A 24,759-nucleotide genomic window follows, 5' to 3' on the forward strand; every position below is an offset into this window, starting at 1 on the left:
TCAACATAAGAATTTTGGGGGGACTTTCCTGATGGTGCAGTGGTTAAGACTCCACGCTCCCAATGCAGGAGGCCTGGGTTCAGTTCCTGGTCAGGGAACTAGATCCTGCATGCTGCAACTAAGAGCCTGCATGCCGCAAGTGAAGATCCCACTGGCCTCAACTGAAGATCTCACATGCGGAACTAAAGATCCCGCATGCTGTAATGAAGATCTTGCAGGCGGCAATGAAGATCCCGCATGCCATAAGTAAGACCTGTTGCAGCCAAATAAATAAATAAATATTTAAAAAAAAGAACTTCAGAAGAATGCAAACATTTAGTCAGTAGCAAGGAGAGAGGACTGATTTTAGAGGAGTGATGAGGGAGACATAGCCAGCCCAGGGTACTTTAAAAGAGGAAGAGCTGGGGAAATTATCTGTAGTGATTCCACACAAGTCACCTCAGAGTAGAGGTAGAGAAGATTAAGGACTGGGGTCTGGGTGTGAGGTAGGTAGCAAATGGAAGATGTCTGGCACAAGTAGAACCAACAGGATTTGCTAACTTATTGGATGTCTGTCTTGTGTGGGATGTTGATTAAGGATAAGGAAATGTCAGTAAAGATTAAGCAGCTGAATAGATGTGATGCTGTTTACTGAGTAGGGAAAGACCGGGGAAGTTCAGTTTCATACATGGTGAGTTTGAAGTATTTGTGGCACAGTTAAGTAGATATGTCAAGGAGACAACTGGTTATCTAACACTGTGGCTTAAAGTGAGATCTGACCTGGAGGTAGTAATCTAGAATTCAATGGATTTATAGATAATATTTAGAATCATGTAATCAGTAGTTAGATATTATAGAGGCAGAGTCATTAGTCATTAGTGGTCTTGGTGGGAAATCGATCTCTAAAACATGCTACTGATTTATAAAACAAAACAAGTAACAGAATACTGTAGTATAATTCTATTTATATAAAGTTCAAAAACATGCAGAGCTAAACAGTATTCAGGATAATGATTACCTCTGGGTGAAGGGATGAGAAGTAGCATCAGGGAAGGGTGTATAAGGAACTTCAAAACTTTGGTATATTCTATTTAAGCTATGTGGTGAATACAAGAATGTTTTAAAAATATTTATATATATATATTTTTTACTGTGTTCAAGTTCTTTTTATTTTTTATTATTTATTTATTTTTAACATCTTTATTGGAGTATAATTGCTTTACAATGGTGTGTTAGTTTCTGCTTTATAACAAAGTGGATCAGCTATACATATACATATATCCCCATATCTAAAAATATTTATATTGTTTTATGTTTTATATTATTTAAATATTTTACATATGTTCTAAACATCTTTTATATGGATTTAATCTTTACTGTATTTAAAAAATATATTTGTTTGGTTGTGCTGGGTCTTTAGTTGCAGCACATGGGCTCCTTAGTTGTGGCATGTGAACTCTTAGTTGCAGCATGCATGTGGGATCTAGTTCCCTGACAGGGATTGAACCTGGGCCCCCTGCATTGGGAGCATGGAGTCTTAACCACTGCGCCACCAGGGAAGTCCCCTTTACTGCATTTTAAAAATGAGGCTGCCATGTCCAATAATACGGCAAATAATGTCATAAAGTGTTAAAAGGAAATATTCTGGATAAAATGTAACAAACACTTTCCAATGCAAACTAAGGAAAATCCCCAACATCCCCACCCAATTCAAAGAAGCTGGAAATCACCACTGTAAGCAGGCCCTAAAATAACCAAAGATTAGAGACTAGACCTTTGCCAAAAGCTGGCGGGAAGTTTGAATGGAGACTGTGAACTGTAATATATACATATATATATATATGTATATGTAAACATGGGTTAACAAAGGCTGGTCATACTTCAGTGAAATGGTAGGTCTAAAAAAATCTGCTTATGGGAAAGGGAAACAGGGAAGCTTGTCAGTTTTGGCTTGGATTTTGAGTGAGAAAAATATGTCCTAAAAATTTGCTATCACAGGTCTGTCCTCATACAGACTAAGGGTTTTAACTGACATTTCTAGCTTGGTTCAGGAAATGTGTAGCTGAGAAATTATCAAAATGGCCCCTGGTGATGCCCCTAAGTAAGTAGCATTTAGCATAATCTCTCTGATGTGACGTATCTTCTACCCAGGCTTCACAGGAGTCTACAGTAAACTCTCACTAGAGATTAGCTCATGGACTTCCCTGGCAGTCCAGTGGTTAAGACTCTGCGCTCCCAATGCAGGGGGCACGGGTTCGATCCCTGGTTGGGGAACTAAGATCCTGTATGCCGTGATGCGTGGCCTAAAAAAAAAAAAAAAAAAAAAAAATTAGCTCACAATCTTAAATTATAAAACATGAACCTCTATGATTGAGAATTAACAGAGGGACTTCCCTGGCAGTCCAGTGGTTAAGACTTCGCCTTCCAATGCAGGGGGTGCAGGTTCAATCCCTGGTCAGGGAGCTAAGATCCCACATGCCTCACAGCCAAAAAACCAAAGCGTAAAGCAGAAGCAATATTGTAACAAATTTAATAAAGACTTTAAAAATGGTCCACATTAAAAAAAAAATCTTAAAAAAAAAAATCAGGGCTTCCCTGGTGGCGCAGTGGTTGAGAATCTGCCTGCTAATGCAGGAGACACGGGTTCGAGCCCTGGTCTGGGAAGATCCCACATGCCACGGAGCAGCTGGGCCCGTGAGCCACAGCTGCTGAGCCTGCGCGTCTGGAGCCTGTGCCCCGCAACGGGAGGGGCCGCGATAGTGAAAGGCCCGCGCACCGCGATGAAGAGCGGTCCCCGCACCGCGATGAAGAGCGGTCCCCGCACCGCGATGAAGAGTGGCCCCCACTTGCCGCAACTAGAGAAAGCCCTCGCACGAACCGAAGACCCAGCACAGCCAAAAATAAATAAATAAATAAATAAATAAAATTAAAAAAAAAAAAAAATCAACAGAATCAATAACTAACAGAATTAGATTCCCAGAGACTTCAGAAAATGGTATTATTGAAACAGTGTAAAATAAGTGTATATAAAATTTATTAAAGAAATAAAAGATGAAATAAAAATGAAAGAAGAACAATATACAATTAGACAGTGAAGAACTAAATGCCACAGAATAAAGAAATAGTAACCTGGAAGATAGATCTACAGAAATTACCCACACGAAGCATAATTTTCATTTTCACATGGGCATATGAACCAATTCTGGGTATGAGACCCAAGTAAAAGTCTGCTGAGACTGTTTCAGGGAATTTTTTTGCTTCCTTGTCTCCTTTCTGACATGAATTCTGACATGGCGAGGATTTGGAGCAGTTGAAACTCTCATATGTTCTTTTGGGAATGCAAAATAGTACAGTCACATTGTAAGAACGGGTTAGCACTTTCTTATGTAAAGTTAAATACATGGTTAACACGTAGGAAGTGTTGAATTCTAGGGACCCAGGAATCCCATTTTTAGGTAACTACCCAAGAAAAATGAAAACTATGTTCCCACAAAACTTTGTGAATAGTTATAGCAGCTTTATTCAAAATTTGTCAAAAACTTCAAGTAATCCAAAAGCCCTTCAGTTGGTGAATAAAGAAATTGTGGTATATTCATTGCAGTGGAATGCTTCTCAGCAATAAAAAGGAACAAATTACAAAAACATGCAGCAACACAGATGAATCTGTGTTAAATGCATTATGCAAAATGAAAGATGTCAGATTCAAAAGGCCCAATTACTTAATGATTCTATTTATATGACATTTTGGAGAAGGCAGAACACGGGACAGAACGAAGATAAGTGGTTGCTTGGGGTTGGTGGGAGGGATTGTCTGCAAAGGGACACTAGAGAATTTTTTGGGTCATGGAACTGTTCTATATCTTTATTATGGTGGTAGCACACGACTATATGCATCAGTCAAAACTCGTTGAACTAACTGTACACCAAAAAGTAATTTTTTTGCTATATGTAAGTTATACCGCAGTTAAAAGAAAAACAAAAATGAATAACAGGATAGTGATTACAGCGTGCAGAGTAAGCTTACTGAAGAAATGTGGTTGAAGAGGATGTGGGGGTCAACAGAAGGCTTTTGTTTTTTTTTTTTGTTTTTTTGGTTTTTTAAGAAATTCACGTTCTTTTATTTATTTATTTATTTATTTATGACTGTGTTGAGTCTTCGTTTCTGTGCGAGGGCTTTCTCCAGTTGCGGCAAGTGGGGACCACTCCTCATCACGGTGCGCAGGCCTCTCACCACCACGGCCTCTCTTGTTGCGGAGCACAGGCTCCAGACGCGCAGGCTCAGTAATTGTGGCTCACGGGCCCAGTCACTCCGTGGCATGTGGGATCCTCCCAGACCAGGGCTCGAACCCGTGTCCCCTGCATTGGCAGGCAGATTCTCAACCACTGCGCCACCAGGGAAGCCCCAAGGCTTTTGTTTTTAAGGCAAATAATAGAGCATAAATTGTATGTTAAGAGTGATCCAGAGGCTTACCTGGTGGCACAGTGGTTAAGAATCCGCCTGCCAATGCCGGGGACACGGGTTCGAGCCCTGGTCTGGGAAGATCCCACATGCTGCAGAGAAACTAAGCCCGTGCACCACAACTGCTGAGCCTGTGCTCTAGAACCCATGAGCCACAACTACTGAACCCATGTGCCACAACTGCTGAAGCCCACGTGCCACAACTACTGAGGCCCGTGTGCCTAGAGCCCGTGCTCCGCAACAAGAGAAACCACCGCAATGAGAAGCCCGCACACCACAATGAAGAGAAACCCCTGCTCACCGCAACTAGAGAAAGCCCACCACAGCAATGAAGACCCAATGTAGCCAAAAATAAATAAATAAATAAATTTATTTAAAAAAAAAAAAGGGTGATCCATTTGATGGGAATTTCCTGGTGGTCCAGAGGTTAGGACTTTGTGCCTTCACTGCCTGGGCTCAGGTTCAGTCCCTGCTCAGGCAACTAAGATCCCACAAGCTGTGTGGCCTGGCCAAAAAAGAAAAAGAATGATCCATTTGAGAAGGAGAGTTTGAAGATGTGCATGAATGAAGAAATAACAGGAGGGGCCAAGGCAGGAGGGATGAAATCCAGCCAGCACACGTGGAAGTGTTGGTCTTTGCAAGGAGGTACATGTTTTCCATATAAGAGGAGACCAAGGAAAAGATGCATGCAGTTCCAAACTAAATTTGATGGTGAGGTGTCTTCATTTTTCTCACTGAAGTGAGTCAGATTCTGTTACCAGCATGAAATGGGTTTGAGGAACAAGTAGAAGGCATGAAATAATTCTTGCCCCATGGTGAGAAGGTGCCCTGTCTAAAGAGACCTTGAAGGATTTCCAGCTACTGAGGGCTCATTTGAAGTTAATGCTTATGAATTTTCCATGACATACTATGTTGTGTGACTCTTCCCCTCTTCTTTTTTAAAAAAAATATTTATTTATTTATTTTTGGCTGTGTCGAGTCTTAGTTGCGGCACGCAGGGTCTTCTTTGAGGCATGTGGGATCTTTCATTGTGGTGCACGGGCTTCTATCTAGTTGTGGCCCGCAGGCTCCAGGGTGCGTGGGCTCTGTAGTTTGGGGCACGTGAGCTCTGTAGTTTGGGATACGTGGGCTCTAGTTGAGGTGAGCGAGCTCAGTAGTTGTGGCACGTGGGCTTAATTGCCCCGTGGCATGTGGGATCTTAGTTCCCTGACCAGGGATCGAACCCAGGTCTCCTGCATTGTAAGGTAGATTCTTTACCACTGGACCACCAGGGAAGTCCCCTCTTCCCGTCTTCATAGATGATGAGCTGCTGAGTGTTGCCATGAAAAAGGTGAATAGTAAAGTTCTTCCAGGAGAATGTCTTAGAGTGTAATGGAGGAGAGGGAACAAGGAGTTGAGGATATTTGTAAAGGAGTAATTTATACTTCGGACTGTGGAGGGAATTTAATCAGTTAAAAGTGAGGTGGAGGTCAGTGAATGTATTGCATGTTGAAACCTTTGACAAAAATGCAATCTCTGGCTTATCACTCTCTCTTCATGTCTGAGTGCCATACCTTTCAAATATATATTTTTAAAAGGTATTTATTTATTTATTTGGCTGCACTGGGTCGTAGTTGCGGCATGTGGGATCTGTAGTTGCAACATGCGAACTCTTAGTTGAGGCATGTGGCATCAAGTTCCCAGACCAGGGATCGAACCCAGGGCCCCTGCATTGGGAGCATGGAGTCCTAGCCACTGGACCACCAGGAAGTCCCTCAAATATTTGTAGAATGAACAAATGCCCGTGTCTTAGAGAAGATGTCTTACATCTGTCATTTCTAATTCTTCTACAGCCTCCTGGGTATAGTAACCTTTTACAGTGTGAACACTTATGAGGGTGGGAATAGGCAGGCATTCTTATCCTCTGGCATGTAGTAATCATTCAATAAATTCTGTTGAATGAATGGCCATGTGATTTCTGCTTGATTAGTCCCTTATGTTGTATGAAATTGTCAGATTTATTGGATGTATTCCACACTAAACTGTTAGCTCCAAAAGGATTAGAACTATATCTTACTCATCCCTGTATTTTCAGTGGCTGGCACAGAACAGGAGATAAGTGAAGGGTTGAGAGAACTTAATTTTTTTTAAAGATACAACAGAAGCTACAACAGATAAAAGTCTTCCATTCAGTTAATAGTTGGAATAAGGTAGTTTCATTACATATAAATCATTAGAGTGAGGAAAATGTATCTTAAGATATCCTCATTAAGTAGTTTGATGTATGGCATGACCACTCCTATGTTGTATTTTTGTAGATGTGTTCTAACAAATTTGTTTGGGGGTTTGTTTGCTAGGAGGAGGCATCTCCCTACTCTTTGGTCAACATCTGCCTGAACGTCCTGGTTGCTAACCTGGAGAAATTGTGTTCTGAAAGATCTGATGGAACACTTTGTCTTCCGGAGCATTGGAGTTTCCCTCAGGAGTTAGCTGATCAATTTGTTGGAGTCATGACTTGGCAAGGTAATGATAAGGCTCCTTTATAGTGTACTTTTATAGCACTTTACTATTTGAAAAGCACTTTCACATATAATTCCTGTTTTGCTCCTCACAACAACCTGGTGAGAAATATAGAAGTTATTCCCATTTTATTTGTGTGGAGGTTGATTCTCCAAATCTTTCTGGGATCCCTTGATGGAAATTGTCTTGCGTCTAGGCTTGCCCTGCTGTTGCTATAGTCTCATCTCCCATTCTTTTCTTTGTGAATATGAACCTTTAAATTTTTTTCCTTTACCTCCTGTTGTAGCGGGGCTTTCAAAGAGCTATGTTTAATTTGTGATGTTACAGTTTTTTCTTAATGAAAATTTTTTTGGGGTAACACATTATTGAGATAAAATTCACACACTGTATAATTCATCCATTTAAAGTATACAATTCAGTTATTTTTTTTAGTATATTCACAGATTCGTGCAGCCATCATCACAGTCAATTTTCATCACCTTAAAAAAAATCTCCTTATCCATCCCACCTTAATTTTAAGCAGTCATAATCTACTTTCTACCTGTATGGATTTGCCTTTTCTGAACATTTAATATAAATGGAATCATTCAACATGTGGCCTCTTGTGTCTGGCTTCTTTCACTCAACATAGTATTGTGAAGGTTCATCCATGTTGTAACATCAATCACTACTGAATTTTTATGGCTGCATAATATTCCACTGTATTGATATACCCCTTTTTGTTCATTTCTCAGTTGAACATTGGGTTGTTTTTACATTTTGGCTATTATAAATAATGCTACTATAAACATTAGTGTACACATTTGTGTGTGGGCATATGTTTTTATTTCTTTTGGGTGTATACCCAGGAGTGGAATTGCTGGATTAAGTGGTAGCTCTGTGTTTAACGTTTTGAGAAACTTCTAAACTCTTCCAAAGTGGCTGCACCATTTTATGTTCCCACCAGCAGTGTTACAAGAGTTCAAATTTCTCCACATCCTCACCAAAACTTGTTATCTGACTTTCTGATAGCCATCCTGGTGGATGTGAAGTGGCATCTATTGTGATTTTGATTTGCATTTCCCTAGTGGCTAATCATATTGAGCATTTTTTCATGTCCTTGATGGCCATTTGTTTATTCTCTTTGGAGAAGGCTCTATTCAGATTTTTTGCCTATTTCTTATTAGGTTATTTGTCTTTTATTATTGAGTTGTAAGATATGTCCCTCATCAAACATGGTTTTCAGTTATTTTCTCCCATTCTATAGATTGTCTTTTCACTTTGTTGATAGTGTCCTTTTACTCACAAAAGTTTTTAATTTTGATGAAGTCCAATTTATCTTTTGTTGCTTATGCTTTTGGTATCATATCTAAGAATCCATTGCCAAAGCCATTGCGAAGTCCTAAAGATTTTACACCTATATTTTCTTTTAAGAGTTTCATTGCTTTCACTCTTATGTTTATTACTTTGGTCCATTTGGAAATAATTTTTGGCATGAGGTGTAAGGGTCCAGCTTCATTATTTTGCATGTGGCTATACAGTTGTCCCAGCACTATTTGTTAAAAAGACTGTTCTTTTTGTGTTGAATAGTCTTGGCATCCTTGTTGAAAATCAGTTGACCATAGATGTATGGGTTTATTTTTGTACTCTCAATTCTATTCCATTGATCGATGTGTCTATCCTTATGTCAGTACCAAGTAGCTTGATTACTGTTTGCTTTGTAGTGAGTTTTGAGATTGGTAAGTGTGAGTCTTCCAACTTTGTTCACCTTTTTCAGGATTGTTTTGGTTATTCTGGGTTTCTGATATTTCCATGTGAATTTGAGAATTGACTTGTCAATTTCTACAAACAGTTCAGCTGGGATTTGAATAGGAATTGCATCAAATATGTATAATCAATTTGGGGATTATTGCCATCCTAACAGCATTAAGTCTTTTGATCCATGAATATGATGTCTTTCTATTTATTTAGATTATCTTTAGTTATTTTCACCCATGTTTTACCATCTTAACAATCTGAAATCCTTAAAACATGAGCATGGGAGAGCTTTCTATTTATTTAAAATAGATCTTTAATTTATTTCAACAATGTTTTCTAATTTATGGGTATAAGTTTACATCTTTGTTAAATTTATTTCTAAGTATTTTATTCTTTTTTTTTTTTTTTTTTTTTAATTTATTTTATTTTTATTTATTTATGGCTGTGTTGGGTCCTCGTTTCTGTGCGAGGGCTTTCCCCAGTTGCGGCAAGCGGGGGCCACTCTTCATCGCGGTGCGCGGGCCTCCCACCATCGCGGCCCCTCTCGTTGCGGAGCACAGGCTCCAGACGCGCAGGCTCAGCAGTTGTGGCTCACGGGCCCAGTTGCTCCGCGGCATGTGGGATCCTCCCAGACCAGGGCTCGAACCCGTGTCCCCTGCATTGGCAGGCAGATTCTCAACCGCTGCGCCACCAGGGAAGCCCCAGTATTTTATTCTTGATGCAGTTACACAATTGCTTTCTTAATTTCATTTTTGGATTGTTCATTTTTAGTGTACAGAAATACAATTGATTTTTTTTTTAATACCTTTTTTTTTTTTTAAAACTGGATTCTTATTTATTTATTTATTTATTTATGGCTGTGTTGGGTCTTCGTTTCTGTGCGAGGGCTTTCTCTAGTTGCGGCAAGTGGGGGCCACTCTTCATCGCGGTGCACGGGACTCTCATTATCGCGGCCTCTCTTGTTGCGGAGCACAGGCTCCAGACGCGCAGGCTCAGTAATTGTGGCTCACGGGCCTAGTTGCTCCGCGGCATGTGGGATCCTCCCAGACCAGGGCTCGAACCCGTGTCCCCTGCATTAGCAGGCAGCTTCTCAACCACTGCGCCACCAGGGAAGCCCACAATTGATTTTTTAAAATTATTTTTAAAATTTTTATTAGGCTGTGCTGTGCGGCATGTAGGATCTTAGTTCCCCAGCCAGGGATCAAACCCGTGCCCCCTGCATTGAAAGCATGGAGTCTTAACCTCTGGACCACCAGGGAAGTCCCTACAATTAATTTTTTATGTTAATCATATACCCTGGAAACTTGCTGAATTAATTTATGCGTTCTAATTGTTTAAAGAATTTCTTAGAATTTTTTGTATACAAGATCATGTCATCTGCAAATGGAAATAGTTTTACTTCTTCCTTTCCAATTGGATGCCTTTTATTTGATTTTCTTGTCCAACTTCCCTAGCTAGAACCTCCAGTACAAAGTTGAAGTACTGAAACATTCACCCTTTTCTTTTCCTGATCTTAGGGGGAAAGCATCTAGTCTTTTACCATTAAGAATGATGTTAGCTTTGGGTTTTTTGTAATTGCCCTTAACAGGCTGAGGAGGTTCCCTTCTATTTTAGTTTGTTGAATGTATTCATCAGGAAGAGAGTGTTAGCTTTTTCTGCATTTGTTGAAATGTTCACGTGGGTTTTGTTTTTTGTTCTTTTAATGTGGTATATTACATTAATTTGCTTTTGGATGTTAATCAATCCATGCTTTTCTGGGATAAATCCCACTTGGTCACATTGTATAAATCTTTTTGTATATTACTAGATTCAGTTTGCTGGTAATTTGATGAAGATTTTTGCATCCATAATTTTAAAGGATTTTGGTCTGTGATATTTTGTTCTTGTGATCTCTTTATATGGATTTTTGGCATCAGGATAAAACTGGCCTCAATGAATTGGGAGGTGTTCTCTCTTTTTTGTTAGAGGAGTTTGTGAAGAATTGGTATGTATTCTTCTTTAAATGTTTGGTAGAATTAAACAGTGAAGCCCTCTTGGCCTCTTTCTGTGGATAGTTTTTTGATGATGAATTCAATCTATTTACTTGTTATAGGTCTATTCATATTGTCTGTTTCTTCTTCAGTAGCTTTGGTAGTTTGTGTTATTCTGTGAACTTACCCATTTAATTTAAATTATCTGATTTATCAGCATACAGTCTGTTCATGATATTTTTTTACAATTCATTTTATTTTTGCAAGGTCAGTAGTTCTGTCCCTTTCAATTCTCATTCTAGAAATTTGACTTCTCTTTTTTTCTTGGTCAGTTGAGCTAAGTTTTGTCAATTTTGTTGATCTTTTCAAAAGCCATCTTTTAAAAAAAAAAAAAAGCCATCTTTTGATTTCATTGATTTTTTTTTTTACTTTATTTTCTTTTCTTTCCTCCAGTTCATTAATTCTCATTATAATTTTTATTATTTCCTTCCTCCTGCTCATTTTGTGTTTGGTTTGCTTTTCTTTTTCCTGTGTCTTAAGGTAGAAATTTAGGTTATTGATTTGAGAGCTTCTTTTTTAAATATATGCAATTAGAGCTATAAATTTCCTTCAAGCACTGCTTTAGCTGCATCCTGTAAGTTTTTGTATGTTGTCTTTATTTTTCATTCATCTCAAATTATTTTCTAATTTTTCCCTTTTGATTTCTTCTTTGACCCACTGGGTTTTAAGGAATATATTGTTTAATTTCCAAATACTTCTGAATTTCAGATTTCTTTGTTATTGATTTTTAAATTCATTTAACTGTACTTTGAGAACATACTTTGTTTTACTTCAGTTTTTAAAAAAATTATTGAGATTTGTTTTTTGGCCCAATATATGCTCTATTTTGGAGAATGTTCCAAGTGCATTTGAGAAGACTATATATTCTGCCATTATTGGGTGAGCTGTTCTGTGGATTTGTGTTAGATCTAGTTGGTTTATAATTGTTTTAATCTCCTATTTCATCATCAATCTTTTGTAGTTTTTCTGTATAGAAAATAGTTTTTTAATCCTTTTTGTTATTTATGCTAAATGGTATATACATGTACTTTTTTTTTTTTTTTAACATGTACTTTTAAAATACATTGTTGGGACTTCCCTGGTGGCACGGTGGTTAAGAATCTGCCTGCCAATGCAGGGGACATGGGTTCAAGCCCTGGTCTGGGAAGATCCCACATGCTGCGGAACAACTAAGCCTGTGTGCCACAACTACTGAGCCCGTGCTCTAGAGCCCATGAGCCACAGCTACTTAGCCCGCATGCCACAACTACTGAAGCCTGCGTGCCTAGAGCCTGTGCTCCACAACAAGAGAAGCCACTGCAATGAGAAGCCTGCACACTGCAACGAAGAGCAGCCCCTGGTCGCTGCAACTAGAGAAAGCCCGTGTACAGCAACGAAGACCCAATGCAGCCCCCCCACCCCAAGAAAAAATGCATTGTTGGATTTGATATGCTAATATTTTGTTGAGGTTTTTTTGTTGTTGTTGAGGATTTTTGCATCTGTGTTCATGAGAGATATTGGTCTATAGTTTTCTTTCATAGTAGCTCTGTGGTTTGTTTTTTATTTTTTATTTTATTTTTATTTATTTGGTTGCACCAGGTCTTAGTTGCGGCAGGCAGGCTCCTTAGTTGTGGCTTGCAAACTCTTAGTTGCGGCATGCATGTGGGATCTAGTCCCCTGACCAGGGATTGAACCTGGGCCCCCTGCATTGGGAGTGTGGAGTCTTATCCAGTGCTCCACCAGGAAAGTCCCAGGTGCTCTGTGGTTCTGGTGTTAGGGTAATGCTGGCCTCAAAGAATGAGTTAGGAGGTATCCCCTGTGCTACTATGCTCTGAAAGAAATTGTAGAGAACTGGTACAATTTCTTCCTTAAATGTTTGGTAGAATTCACCAGTGAACCCATCCAGGTGCTTTTTGTTTTGGAAGGTTATTAATTATTGATTCAATTTCTTTAATAGATATAGACCCATTCACATTGTCTATTTCTTTTGTGTGAGTTTTGGTAGATTGTGCCTTTCAAGGATTTGGTCCATTTAATTCAGGTTATCAAACTTGTGGGCATAGAGCTGTTCATAGTATTCCTTTCATATCCTTTTTTAAAAAAATTAATAAATTTATTTATTTTTGGCTGCATTGGGTCTTCGTTGCGGTGCATGGGCTTCTCATTGTGGTGGCTTCTCTTGCTGTGGAGCACAGGCTCCAAGAGCACGGGCTTCAGTAGCTGTGGCATGCGGGCTCAGTAGTTGTGGCTCATGGGCTCTAGAGTGCAGACTCAGTAGTTGTGGCACACGGGCTCAGTAGTTGAGGCACACGGGCCCTAGAGTGCAGGCTCAGTAGTTGTGGTGCACAGGCTTAGCTGCTCCGCGGCATGTGGGATCTTCCCAGACCAGGGCTCGAACCCGTGTCCCCTGCATTTGCAGGCGGCTTCTCAACCACTGCACCACCAGGGAAGCCCATCATATCCTTTTAATGTCCATGAGATCTGTAGTGATGTCCTCTCTCTCATTTCTGATATTAGTAATTTGTCTCTTTATTTTAGTCTGGCTAGAGTCTTACTGATTTTTTTTTAAATTAATTAATTAATTAATTAATTAATTTATGGCTGTGTTGGGTCTTTGTTTCTGTGCGAGGGCTTTCTCCAGTTGTGGCAAGTGGGGGCCACTCTTCATCGCGGTGCGCGGGCCTCTCACTATCGCAGCCTCTCCTGTTGCGGAGCACGGGCTCCAGACACGCAGGCTCAGTAGCTGTGGCTCACAGGCCCAGCTACTCCACGGCATGTGGGATCCTCCCAGACCAGGGCTCGAACCTGTGTCCCCTGCATTGGCAGGCAGATCCTCAACCACTGCGCCACCAGGGAAGCCCGAGTCTTACTGATTTTATTGGTCTTGTCAAAGAACCAGCTTATGGTTTTGTTGATTTTCCTTTATTGATCTGAGGTAACATTGGTTTATAACATTATCAGTTTCACATGTACAGAATATATTTCTACTTCTGTGTAGAAATACGGTGTACCCACCACTAAAAATTTAGTTTCCTCTGTCCCCATACAGTTGATCCCCTTTACCTGTTTTGCCCTCTCCCCCCAACTTCTTCCTGTCTGATAAACACTACTCTGTTTTTTCTATCTACATGTTTCTTTCTGTTTGGTTTAGTTTTCATATTTTGTTTGTTTATATTCCACATAAGAGTGAAATCATACAGTATTTGTCTTTCTCTCTCTGACTTATTTCACTGAGCATAATACCGTCAAGGTCCATCCATGTTGTCAGAAATGCTAAGATTTCATTTTTTTAATGGCTGAGTAGTATTCCATTGTATATATTCCACATCTTCTTTATCCATTCATCTGTTGATGGGCACTTAGGTTGTTTCCATATCTTTGTTATTGTAAACAATGCTGCAATGACCATAGGGGTACATGTATCTTTTTGAATTAATGTTTTTGTATTCTTTGGATAACTACCCAGAAGTGGGATAACTAGATTATATAGCAGTTCCATTTGTAATTTTGTGGGACTCTCCATACTGTTTTCCATAGTGACTGCACCAATCTACATTCCCACTAACAGTGTATGAGGGTTCCCACATCCTTGCCAGTACTTATTTCTTGCCATTTTGATAATAGGGTTTTTTTGGTCCATCATTCATCCTCTTTATTTATTTATTTTTTTAATTTTCAAATTTGTATACAAGTTTTAAAGGTGATAGTCCATTTACAGTTATTACAGAATATTGGCTATATTTACTGTGTTGTACAGTACATCTTTGTAGCCTTTTTTACACCAGTAGTTTGTACTTCCCAGTCCCTTACCTCTATTATTGCCCACATACACACCCTGGTAATCACTAGTTTGTTCTCTATATCTGTGTGTCTTTTTCTTTTCTGTTATATTCACTAGTTTGTTGTATTTTTTTTAGGTTCCACATATAAGTGATATCATACAGTATTTGTCTTTCTTTGTCTGACTGATTTCACTTAGCATCATGCTTTCTGAATCCATCCATGTTGCTGCAAATGGGCAAATTTTGTTCTCTTTTATGGCTGAGTAGTATTCCATTTTATATAAATATAAATATATAAAATATATAAATATAAAAATTATATATAAAAATGTAATATATAAATATAAATGTTATATATATACACACACACACACACACACACATACATATACACACCTTCTTTATCCATTCATCTTTATGTATGTTCCTGTTGCCATTTTCTTAATTATTTTGGGTTTGTTTTTGTAGGTCTTTTTCTCTTGTGTTTCTCGCCTAGAGAAGTTCCTTTAACATTTGTTGTAAGGCTGGTATCCATTCATCTGTTGATGGACACTTCGGTTGCTTCCATATCTTTTTTTTTTTTTTAATTTTATTTATTTATTTTTGGCTGCGTTGGGTGTTCGTTGCTGCACATGGGCTTTCTCTGGTTGCATAGAGCAGGAGCTACTCTTTGTTGCAGTGCACGGGCTTCCCATTGTGGTGGCTTCTCTTGTTGCGGAGCACAGGCTCTAGGCGTGTGGGCTTCAGTAGTTGTGGCTCGTGGGCTCTAGAGTGCAGGCTCAGTCGTTGTGGTGCACGGGCTTAGTTGCTCCACAGCATGTGAGATCTTCCCGGACCAGACCTCGAACCCCTGTCCCCTGCATTGGCAGGCGGATTCTTCACCACTGCGCCACCAGGGAAGCCCTGCTTCTGTGTCTTGATAGTTGTAAATAATGCTGCTGTGAACACTGGGATGTATGTATCTTTTCAGATTAGTGTTTTCATTTTTTCTTCGGATATATACCCAGGAGTGGAATTGCTGGTCATATGGTAGTTCAGTTTTTTTGAGAAACATCCATGATGTTTTCCACAGTAGCTGTACCAATTTACATTCCCACCCAACAGCGTATGAGGGTTCCCTTTTCTCCACATTCTCGCCAGCATTTGTTATTTGTGTTCTTTTTGATGATAGCCATTCTGACAGGTATGAAGTGACATCTCATTGTGGTTTTGATTTGCATTTCCCTGGTGATTAGGGATGTTGAGCATCTTTTCATGTGCCTGTTGGGCATATGCATGTCTTTGGAGAAATGTCTTTTCAGGTCTTTGCCCATTTTTAAATTGAGTTGTTTGTTTTTTTGATATTGAGTTGTATGAGCTGTTTATATGTGCATTGTGGATGGATGTTTTATTGGTTGTAGATTGAAGGGGAGAGACCACGGTAGTGTTCCACTCTGCCATGTTGCTGATGTTACTCCCTCTGCTCTAATTCTTATTTCTTTTCTTCTGCTTACTTTGAATTTAATTTGTTCTTCTTTTTCTAGTTTCCTAAAATGGGAACTTAGATTATTGATTTTAGATCTTTCTTTTCTAATATATGCATTCAGGGCTATAACTTTCCCTCTAAGCACTGCCTTTGCTGCATCCCATAGATTTTGATAAGTTGTGTTTTCATTTTCATTTAATTCAAAATATTTTTCAGTTTCTCTTCAGATTTTTTCTTTGACTCATGTTATTTAGAAGTGTGTTGTTTAATCTCCATGCGTTTTGGGATTTTCCAGTTATTTTCTTTTTTCTTAAAGAAACTGGTCATTTGTTTTGTAAAGTGTCCTACAATCTGGACTTTACCATTGTTTGACTGCAGTGATTTGACATGTTTCTCTGATCCTTGTAATTCCTATAAATTGGAAATTAGAGGTAGAGGCTTGATCAGATTCAGGTTTGATGTTTGGTAGTGCCCTATACTTCTTAAGGGTGTTAATAAAGTCTGATTGCCTGGTTAGTTTTCACTTTTGGTGGCCATAGATGATTGTTACCTTCCTAGATTTATTAAATCATCAGGGGTTCTTGTATGTATGACTTGATGTTTATTACTCTCAACTTTCCTGGTTTAGAGTACTTTGTTTTTCTGTTTTTTTATTTTATCCTTGATTACTATTCCACAATTTCATTTGTATGCCTCTGTTTCTCTGAATATACATTAAATGTTTTATGTTCCTCAAGTTTCTGTCTTGGGTACCCTTCTCACTTTGTACACTACCTGGGTAATTTTGTTTGGTTTAGCTACCACTTCTACTTGAATTTCCCAGAGTTTCCAGTGCAGGTCTTTATTCTAAGCTCCAGACCACATATCCAGGATGCCTCTTACATATCTTATAACTCTTCTCTCGGCTGCTGAATCATCATATTCTTTTAGTTTTCTTCTACCTCAGTGGCTGCTGCTTATCTGTCTGCTCGTCTAGCTTCCCTTGAAGGGTAGTACAGAAAGGGTAAGAGTTCTGGCTTTCGTGCCAGACTATTTGGGTTTGCCACCATTTCCATGGGCCAGTTACTTAAGTTCCTTATGCCTCATCTCATCTGTAAAGTATGACTAATAATAATACATACTTCGTTGGGTTTTATGAGGATTCAGGGAGTTAGTATATCTAAAATGTTCAGAACATTCAAAAACTGTTAGTTATTATCATGGCTATTATTCCTCATTCTGCTATTTGATCTTAAATATAGATGCTTTTTGGTACTTGATCCTTGTTCCTTTTCTTCTTACGTTCTCATGTCATCCATTCCCATGGTTTTAAATACTGTCTCTATGCTGATTAATTCCAAATGTTTATGCTTCAGTCTTTTAGATTTAAAATATGTAGAACTGAGAAGACCTCAGCTGATCTTATGGGAAGTCCTGAAGGTGGAATAACTACTCAGATCTGTGTTGCATTAGGGCGTGAGGGCTGGATCTTTATACCTCCCAACACAGTCTTGGGCTATGGGTTTCCATGGGAAAGTGGTATGACCATGGGTGAAGCAGTTCTTTTCAGCTGATGCAGTCCCCATAGATGAGGGCTGTCAGTTGGTGGCTTTCCCAGCAGCTCAAGTAGTAAGTCCTTTATCTCTAAATGTGATCTGGTGTCACATCACAGCATCTGCTACACTGCCATTTCCTCCCATCTCAAAATCTTCCTAGTTGTTCAGTGACTTAGGAGTCATTTTTCATTCCTCCTCCCTCTACCCTTGATTCTGTTGACACATTTTCTGTCTTCAAAATACATATCTCAAACGTTCTTTTCCTCCTAGCCCCTGTCATTGACACCTTTCTCTTACTTCTCCCCTGGTCTCCCAAGTGGTTTCCTTACCTCCAATTCTGCCCCTCGCCAAGCTCTGCCACACAGCAGAGAGCAGTCCTCATACCTTAATCAGATCTGTCTACACCTCTAACACTCTTTAAAGGCTTCTCCTTGTACTTAGGATAAAATGCCAATTATTTACCCTGGCCTGCAAGGTCTGACTCTTGCCTCTGTCTCTGACCTGTCAGATACTGGTATCCCCTTCACCAGCTGTGCTTCAGCCACACTGGTTTTCTCTCATTTCACAGAAAAAGCCAAGCTGTTTCCCATATCCGGTCTTTAGCTCCTCGTGTCTGGAATGACAGCTGCCTTTGCTTTTCATATCCTTTTGGTCTCAGCTTAAATGTCGCCTCCTCATACCTCACCAAGAGACAGAAAATTCTTGTCCTCCTCCTCCTTTTCCCCACCCCTATATTATATTCTTGTTTGTTTCCTTTAGAACACTTAATACATTTTTAATGTTAGTAGTATTCTGCTTGTTTTATATTCTTTTGTATCTGTGTTCTCCTTCTAGGATGTACATAAACCCCAAGATGGCAGGAGCTATGTCTGTCTCATTCACCATTCTCAGCATGTAGCATAGCACTTTGCATACCTTGAGCACTTGATATTTGTTGAATAAATGTAATAAGTTCCTTCTCAAAGCCTTGAATATTGGGGTTTCCTTTTTCCTATCTTAGTAGCATAGCCCAACTCAAACTGGGAACTTGTGAATCATCTTATACACCTTTTTCCTCAGTTCTTTCCCCTAGTCCATTCAGCTACCGTGTTCTGTCAGTTTAAACTTTAATTTCTCATCATTAAAATCATTTATAATCTCTTGCCCCATCTCACTCCCATCAAATACCATCCTAATTCTTTTATATTATCACATAATTGGTCTTTCTAAAAATATAATTATGACCATTCATTTTTTTTTTTGCTTAAAAATTTTGAGTTGTTCATTATTGTTTATAGGGTAAATGTCTGAGTTTCCTAGCTTTGTTTACAGGCCCCATCTGCCTTTTACCTCCCTCTCCACTTTCATTTCCAGCCATGCTTCCCCTTGTACGCTATGGGCCAGTAGCACTGATCTACTTAGGGTCAGTCTGAAAAATCTGTTGTTCTGTACCTCCATGTCTTTGGCATGTTCTTCCACCCTTCACCTTCACCCTGGGAAACTGATATTCCGTCTTAAAAACCTTCCCAGATGTTAATCTCATTTGTATTAATTCAATACCTGGTATGAATCACCATTGGATATAATACATTATTATAATAATTTATTTGCCTGACATGCTTCCTAGACTGAATTCTTTATGGTCACAGGTGTCTAATTACCTTGTGTGCCTATTACTTAACATGGGATCTCACACATAGAAGATGCTTAGTAAATCGTTTCTAAATGAAATCTAGTATAACCCACTCATTTTACAGATGAGGAAAATGAGGCCTAGATAGGTAAGTGACTTACCAAAGGCCACGCACTAATTTGGTTAAAAGTAATCATTAGTGCTATTTTCATATTATATACCCTATACTTACCTACCTCTTTTATTTTGTTCTTTTTTTCTGTGCACAAGGTTGCTGTGGTTAAAACTGTGGGCTCTAGAGTCACACTGGTTTTGATTCTTGATTCTGCCACACATTTTGACCTTGAGCAAGTTACTTAACCTCTTTAAGCTTGAGTTTCCTCGGCTATAAGATGGTAATAATCATAGTTCCTTTATGGTGTTATTGTAAGAGTAAATGAGATAATTTGAGTAAAGGGTTTAGAACAGTGCTTGGCACAGAGTAAGCAGTGAATGTAGGTCATTATTGTTGTTATTATTAGCATCTGTCAAAGTTCTTTGGCCACAACACCTCCTGGAAAAGGCATGAGATTTAGTTGTTATTACAAGCTGGTTCTGGTTCTCTTATAGGCAAGCTGACTGATAGAACAGCAAGCATTTTCCGAGGCAACCAAATGAAACTGAAGCTGGTCAATATTCAAAAAGCTAAAATATCTACAGCTGCATTCATAAAAGCCTTCTGCCATCACAAACTCATTGAACTGGATGCTACTGCAGTACACACTGACCTCTCAATTCCAGACATCCTAAGTGGACTCTGCAGCAATAGCTGGATCCAGCAAAACCTCCGATGTCTCCTGTTGGACTCAACAAGCATCCCTCAAGATTCAAGACTGTTGTTCTTTGGTCAGCTCACTGGTCTTCGCATCTTAAGTGTTTTCAGTGTTTGTTTTCATAGTGAAGACCTGGCTAATGTTTCTCAGTTACCCAGACTGGAAAGCTTGGATATCTCTAATACTCTGGTCACTAACATCTCTGCACTCCTTACCTGTAAGGATCGACTCAGATCTCTCACAATGCACTATCTAAAATGCCTGACCATGACCAAACCACAGATTCTCGCAGTCATTAGAGAACTTAAATGTCTGCTTCACCTTGATATTTCTGATCACAGGCAATTCAAGTCAGATCTAGCTTTTCATTTGCTACAGCAGAAGGATATTCTGCCTAACATTGTGTCACTGGACATTTCTGGGGGCAGTTGCATCACTGATGAAGCTGTAGAACTGTTTATACAGCAGCGGCCTGCGATGCAATTTGTGGGACTGTTGGCTACGGATGCTGGTTATTCTGAATTCTTTTCTACAACGCAAGACTTGAGGGTTTGTTCTTTACTGAAATAAGTTTGTTTCATTTGTTCAAAACATTTTTAAGTTTTTGTTGTATATCAGAATCTGTACTAGGCATTAGGGTTACAAAGACAGATTAAAATATTCTTAAGGAGCTTAATTAAGAATTATTGCGTAGCTACTGTGTGGTAGGTTGTGAAAATATAACCTTAAACAAGATACAGTCCTAGCCTCCACATCTTCTAGTCTGGTTTGATAATGATAAGCAGAGCCATTTATACATTACCTCTTATGTGCCAGATGTCATGCACATTGTTTTCTACTTTAACCCTCCCGTTTTACGGATGAGGAAATGGAAGCTCAGGGAGGTTAAGCTACTTGTCCACAGTCATAGAAGTATTAAATGATAGAGCTGGGACTTGTATCCTGGTCTTCGTGACTCTAAAACTAGTGTTTTCACCTCTAGTAACAGCTAAATATAATGAATAAGGCAGGTGATCAATATGCCTAACACCATTTTTGGTGAAGGTATGACAAAAAGCAATTTTTAAAAGAGTCTTAAGAAAAAAGTATTGAATACTGCTGGAATATGTTTATAGCCTCTCATGGTGCTGTTTTTAAAGCAGCATATATTTAAATATTTATGTCCTAGAATATTTCTCTTTTAAAACAGTGGCTTTCTACCTCAGTTGTACATTGTAAACACTTTGGAAGCTTTAAAATACACTGATGCTTGTGTCCCATTCCCCAGAGATTCTGATTTAATTGGTCTGGGACTTGTTCTGGGCATCAAGATTTTGAAAGCTTGCACGTAATTCTAGTGTGCAGCCAAGGTTCAGAACCACCACTTTAAAAGAACCCTTTTAAAAAAATAATTATACCTTATGTAATTTTTCCTAGGGTGAGAGAGAAAAGTGATTTACAGTCATTAGCTTTCACAATTTTATTCTTTTGATTTGAAAATAGCAATTGTTGTATTTTAAAGTCCTTTTAATTTTCTGGCTTGTTAATGAAGGTGGAAGCCATCAGTTACATCATTAGGCTACAAAGAGAGAGATAATTTGAACTTTCAGATTAAATGTGTATAGTAGAGAATTGTTTACCATGAATGAACACTTAGGCCAGTTTCAGATTAATGGCATTTAGTGTCACAATGATCAAAAGACCACAGTGATTAAAAAAAAAAGATTTTAACACATCAACTCCTGATATATACAGTAATATTGGACAAGTGCTAGAATATTCTGTAGACAGATTATGCATGTAGTTAAGATACTGTCAAAGTGGGTACACCAAAAGAAAATGAGAGAAGTTTTCTTTCAGTAAACTTTATCTGGTATACATGTAAGTTTAGTTTATTTTGAAAATTTTAAATTATGCATTATATACAGTGTTGGATATTGTGGGGATGGAGAGGAGAGACCATAATCTTCCTAGTACTAAGAAACTCTAAAGATCTTAATCTAGACTTACGTGGAGTGTAAGGTATGGTAAGTTTAAAAGGTGTGTTTCAGAAAATCTTATATTTAAGAGAAATATGTATTGCTCGAATCAGATGCAAAATATACTAACTATTTTTGTTGTTTGGGTTAATCAAAAGTTTGCTTAAATTAAAATGGATAAAATTAAGTGTTAGTGAAAACTAACAGAACAAGTATGTGTTATTTCCTGCACCCAATGTTAGAGTGGGCAACGTGTACTTAATTGCTTTAAAATGGGTGGAAAGGGCACCCGCCATTAGTATTAAAAGCCATGTAACATTTTCATTTGCTAAGAAATCCTTGTTGATCCACTGGTGGGGCGTAGCAAGAATCCCTTTTGAGGATTGTTTTTTTTTTTTTTTTTTTTTTTAAGATTTCTTCTCTATTCTTTTTTTTTATTTTAATTTTATTTATTTATTTATTTATGGCTGTGTTGGGTCTTCGTTTCTGTGCGAGGGTTTTCTCCAGTTGCGGCAAGCGGGGGCCACTCTTCATCGCGCTGCGCGGGCCTCTCACTATCGCGACCTCTCTTGTTGCGGAGCACAGGCTCCAGACGCGCAGGCTCAGTAATTGTGGCTCACGGGCCTAGTTGCTCCGCGGCATGTGGGATCTTCCCAGACCAGGGCTCGAACCCGTGTCCCCTGCATTGGCAGGCAGATACTCAACCACTGCGCCACCAGGGAAACCCTTGAGGATTGTTTTGTAATGACATCTATAAGAAGCCCTGGAGAGAGAGGGTGATGCAACAGCTATCTGGTCTTCTGCTTAGCCTTACTATGGCTTATCCTTTGTTTCTCTTTCAGTTCTTACATCTGGATGATCACAAAACTTTAAAAAATTTTAGAATATATCCAGTGTTTAGATTCTTAATAATGTATAGGTCGTTGAGCAGTTGATCTATGTATAGTACTTGCAAAATTATTTTGAAATAATTTTTAACTTTGCAGATCACTAACTTTAAACATTTTTCCAAATTTGTTTTTTCATATTTTATCTCTACATGCACGTGTACACACATGTGCACACACACACACACAGTTTTTTTCTTGAGGGTAGGTTGCATACATCATGCCCCTCTGCCCCTTAACATACTTTAGTTTGTATATCCTAGAGTAAGGATAGTCTCTTGGTCTCTTACGAGAGCAAGGATAGTCTCAAGGATGACCACAGTGCAGCTATCAAATTTCAGGAAATTTAGCATTGATGCAATACTTTTATATAGTCTACTATATATATTATCCCAGTAATGCCCTTTATAAAATATTTTTCCTTTTAGTCCAGGATTATTTTTGCATTCAGTTGTCATATTTCTTTATAATTTAAACTAGAAGAGTTCCTTAGTCCTTCCTGTCCTTTGTTACATTGATATTTTTGAAGAATACAGACCAGCATTGATTTGTTGGCTTTTTTGAAGAAGAATACTCATTTTGGGTTAGTCTGATGCTTCCTCATAATTATATTCAGGTTCTTCCATCTCTGCCCGGAATGCCACAAAAGGGATGTTGTGTCCTTCTCAAGTGTATTACAACGTGAAGCACACAGTGCCCCTCATTAGTGAAGTTACTTTTCATCACTTGGTCAAAGTATTGTTCAGGTACTAGGTAAAATATCCAGGTGCAGATAAAATATTATCTATATACTGTTGTATTGTTTCTACACTACATAGGTAATACTATTCCTCTTGAAACTAATAAGCAATATATAAGATATTAGAAGACTATGCCAATATCCTGGTCCTCATCAAACTTTCTGATCTAGATATAGCATCATTGATGTTTCTTACCTGAACCAGTCTTCACTGCAGTGGTTGCAAAGTGGTGATTTTCCAACTCCAGCTCTCCTTTCTACATTTAGCAAGTCTAACGTATCCTCAATGTGGACTCATTGATTCCTGATGTTTTCAATGATTTATAATTCATTACTCTTCTTAATTATTTTGATGCTCAATTTGTCACAGGTTGGCCAATGAGAGCTCCCGTGTCAATTTTTACATGCCCCCATTTTTGTTGTTGTTATTATTTTGAGTACTTCTTTACTTTCTGGCAAACTAAGATGTTCTAGGCTTCTTATACTTCTCTGTTTTTGGCCTTGGAATTAGACATTTCTCCCAGAAGCCCTGGTTCCTTTTAGGAGGAAACCAATATCTGAGTACTAGATGTGTTTTTAAGCCCTTTCAGCAAACAGAGCCAAGAAATAGATGAAGTAAGTTTAAAAGTGATATTTCCAAATGACCATCCTCATACTGTTCTTTGCCCTTCCACATTCTGTATTTGTATCTCTCTTTTCCACAGTGAGAACTTTGGCTCTCAAAAGCGTCAGCACATTTGCTTAATCCTACAACACATATAAAATAGTTTCAGAGTTGCTACACCTATACTACTTGTTTTTTTCTTTTACATTATTTATTTATTTATTTGGTTGTGCCGGGTCTTAGTTGCAGCAGGAGGGCTCCTTAGTTGCGAGTCTTCGGCTCCTTAGTTGTGGCATGCGGACTCTTAGTTGTGACATGAGGACTTCTTAGTTGTGGCATGTGAACTCTTAGTTGCAGCATGCATGTGGGATCTAGTTCCCTGACCAGGGTCGAACCCGGGCCCCCTGCATTGGGAGCATGGAGCCTTACCCACTGGACCACCAGGGAAGTCCCTCCAGTTGTTAAACTTCGAAAAGGATTGGCATTATTCTTCCTTAGGTACTTGGTAGAATTTACTAGTGAACCCATCAGACTAGGGCTTTTCTTTGTTGGGAGATTTTTGATTATTGATCCAATTTCCTATTTAAGTTTTCTGTGCTTCATGATTTAATCTTGTTAGGTCTTGTGTATCTAGAAATTTGCCCATTTCATCTAGATTATTCAGTTTATTGGGGTGTAATTG

General features: G+C 38.7%; 1 protein-coding gene across 1 annotated transcript in view; it reads left to right on the forward strand.

Annotated features, from left to right (window-relative positions):
• Positions 1 to 24,759, forward strand: part of ZYG11A (zyg-11 family member A, cell cycle regulator) — a 58,768-nt gene that overhangs the window by 8,547 nt on the left and 25,462 nt on the right. The window contains exons 2-3 of the mRNA XM_007164756.3: positions 6,775 to 6,940; positions 19,687 to 20,438. Coding sequence (XP_007164818.2) covers positions 6,775 to 6,940; positions 19,687 to 20,438 — 918 coding nt within the window. The remainder of the gene's footprint in view (positions 1 to 6,774; positions 6,941 to 19,686; positions 20,439 to 24,759) is intronic.

This window comes from Balaenoptera acutorostrata, chromosome 1 (genome assembly GCF_949987535.1).
Source record: "Balaenoptera acutorostrata chromosome 1, mBalAcu1.1, whole genome shotgun sequence".
Lineage (NCBI taxonomy): Eukaryota > Metazoa > Chordata > Mammalia > Artiodactyla > Balaenopteridae > Balaenoptera > Balaenoptera acutorostrata.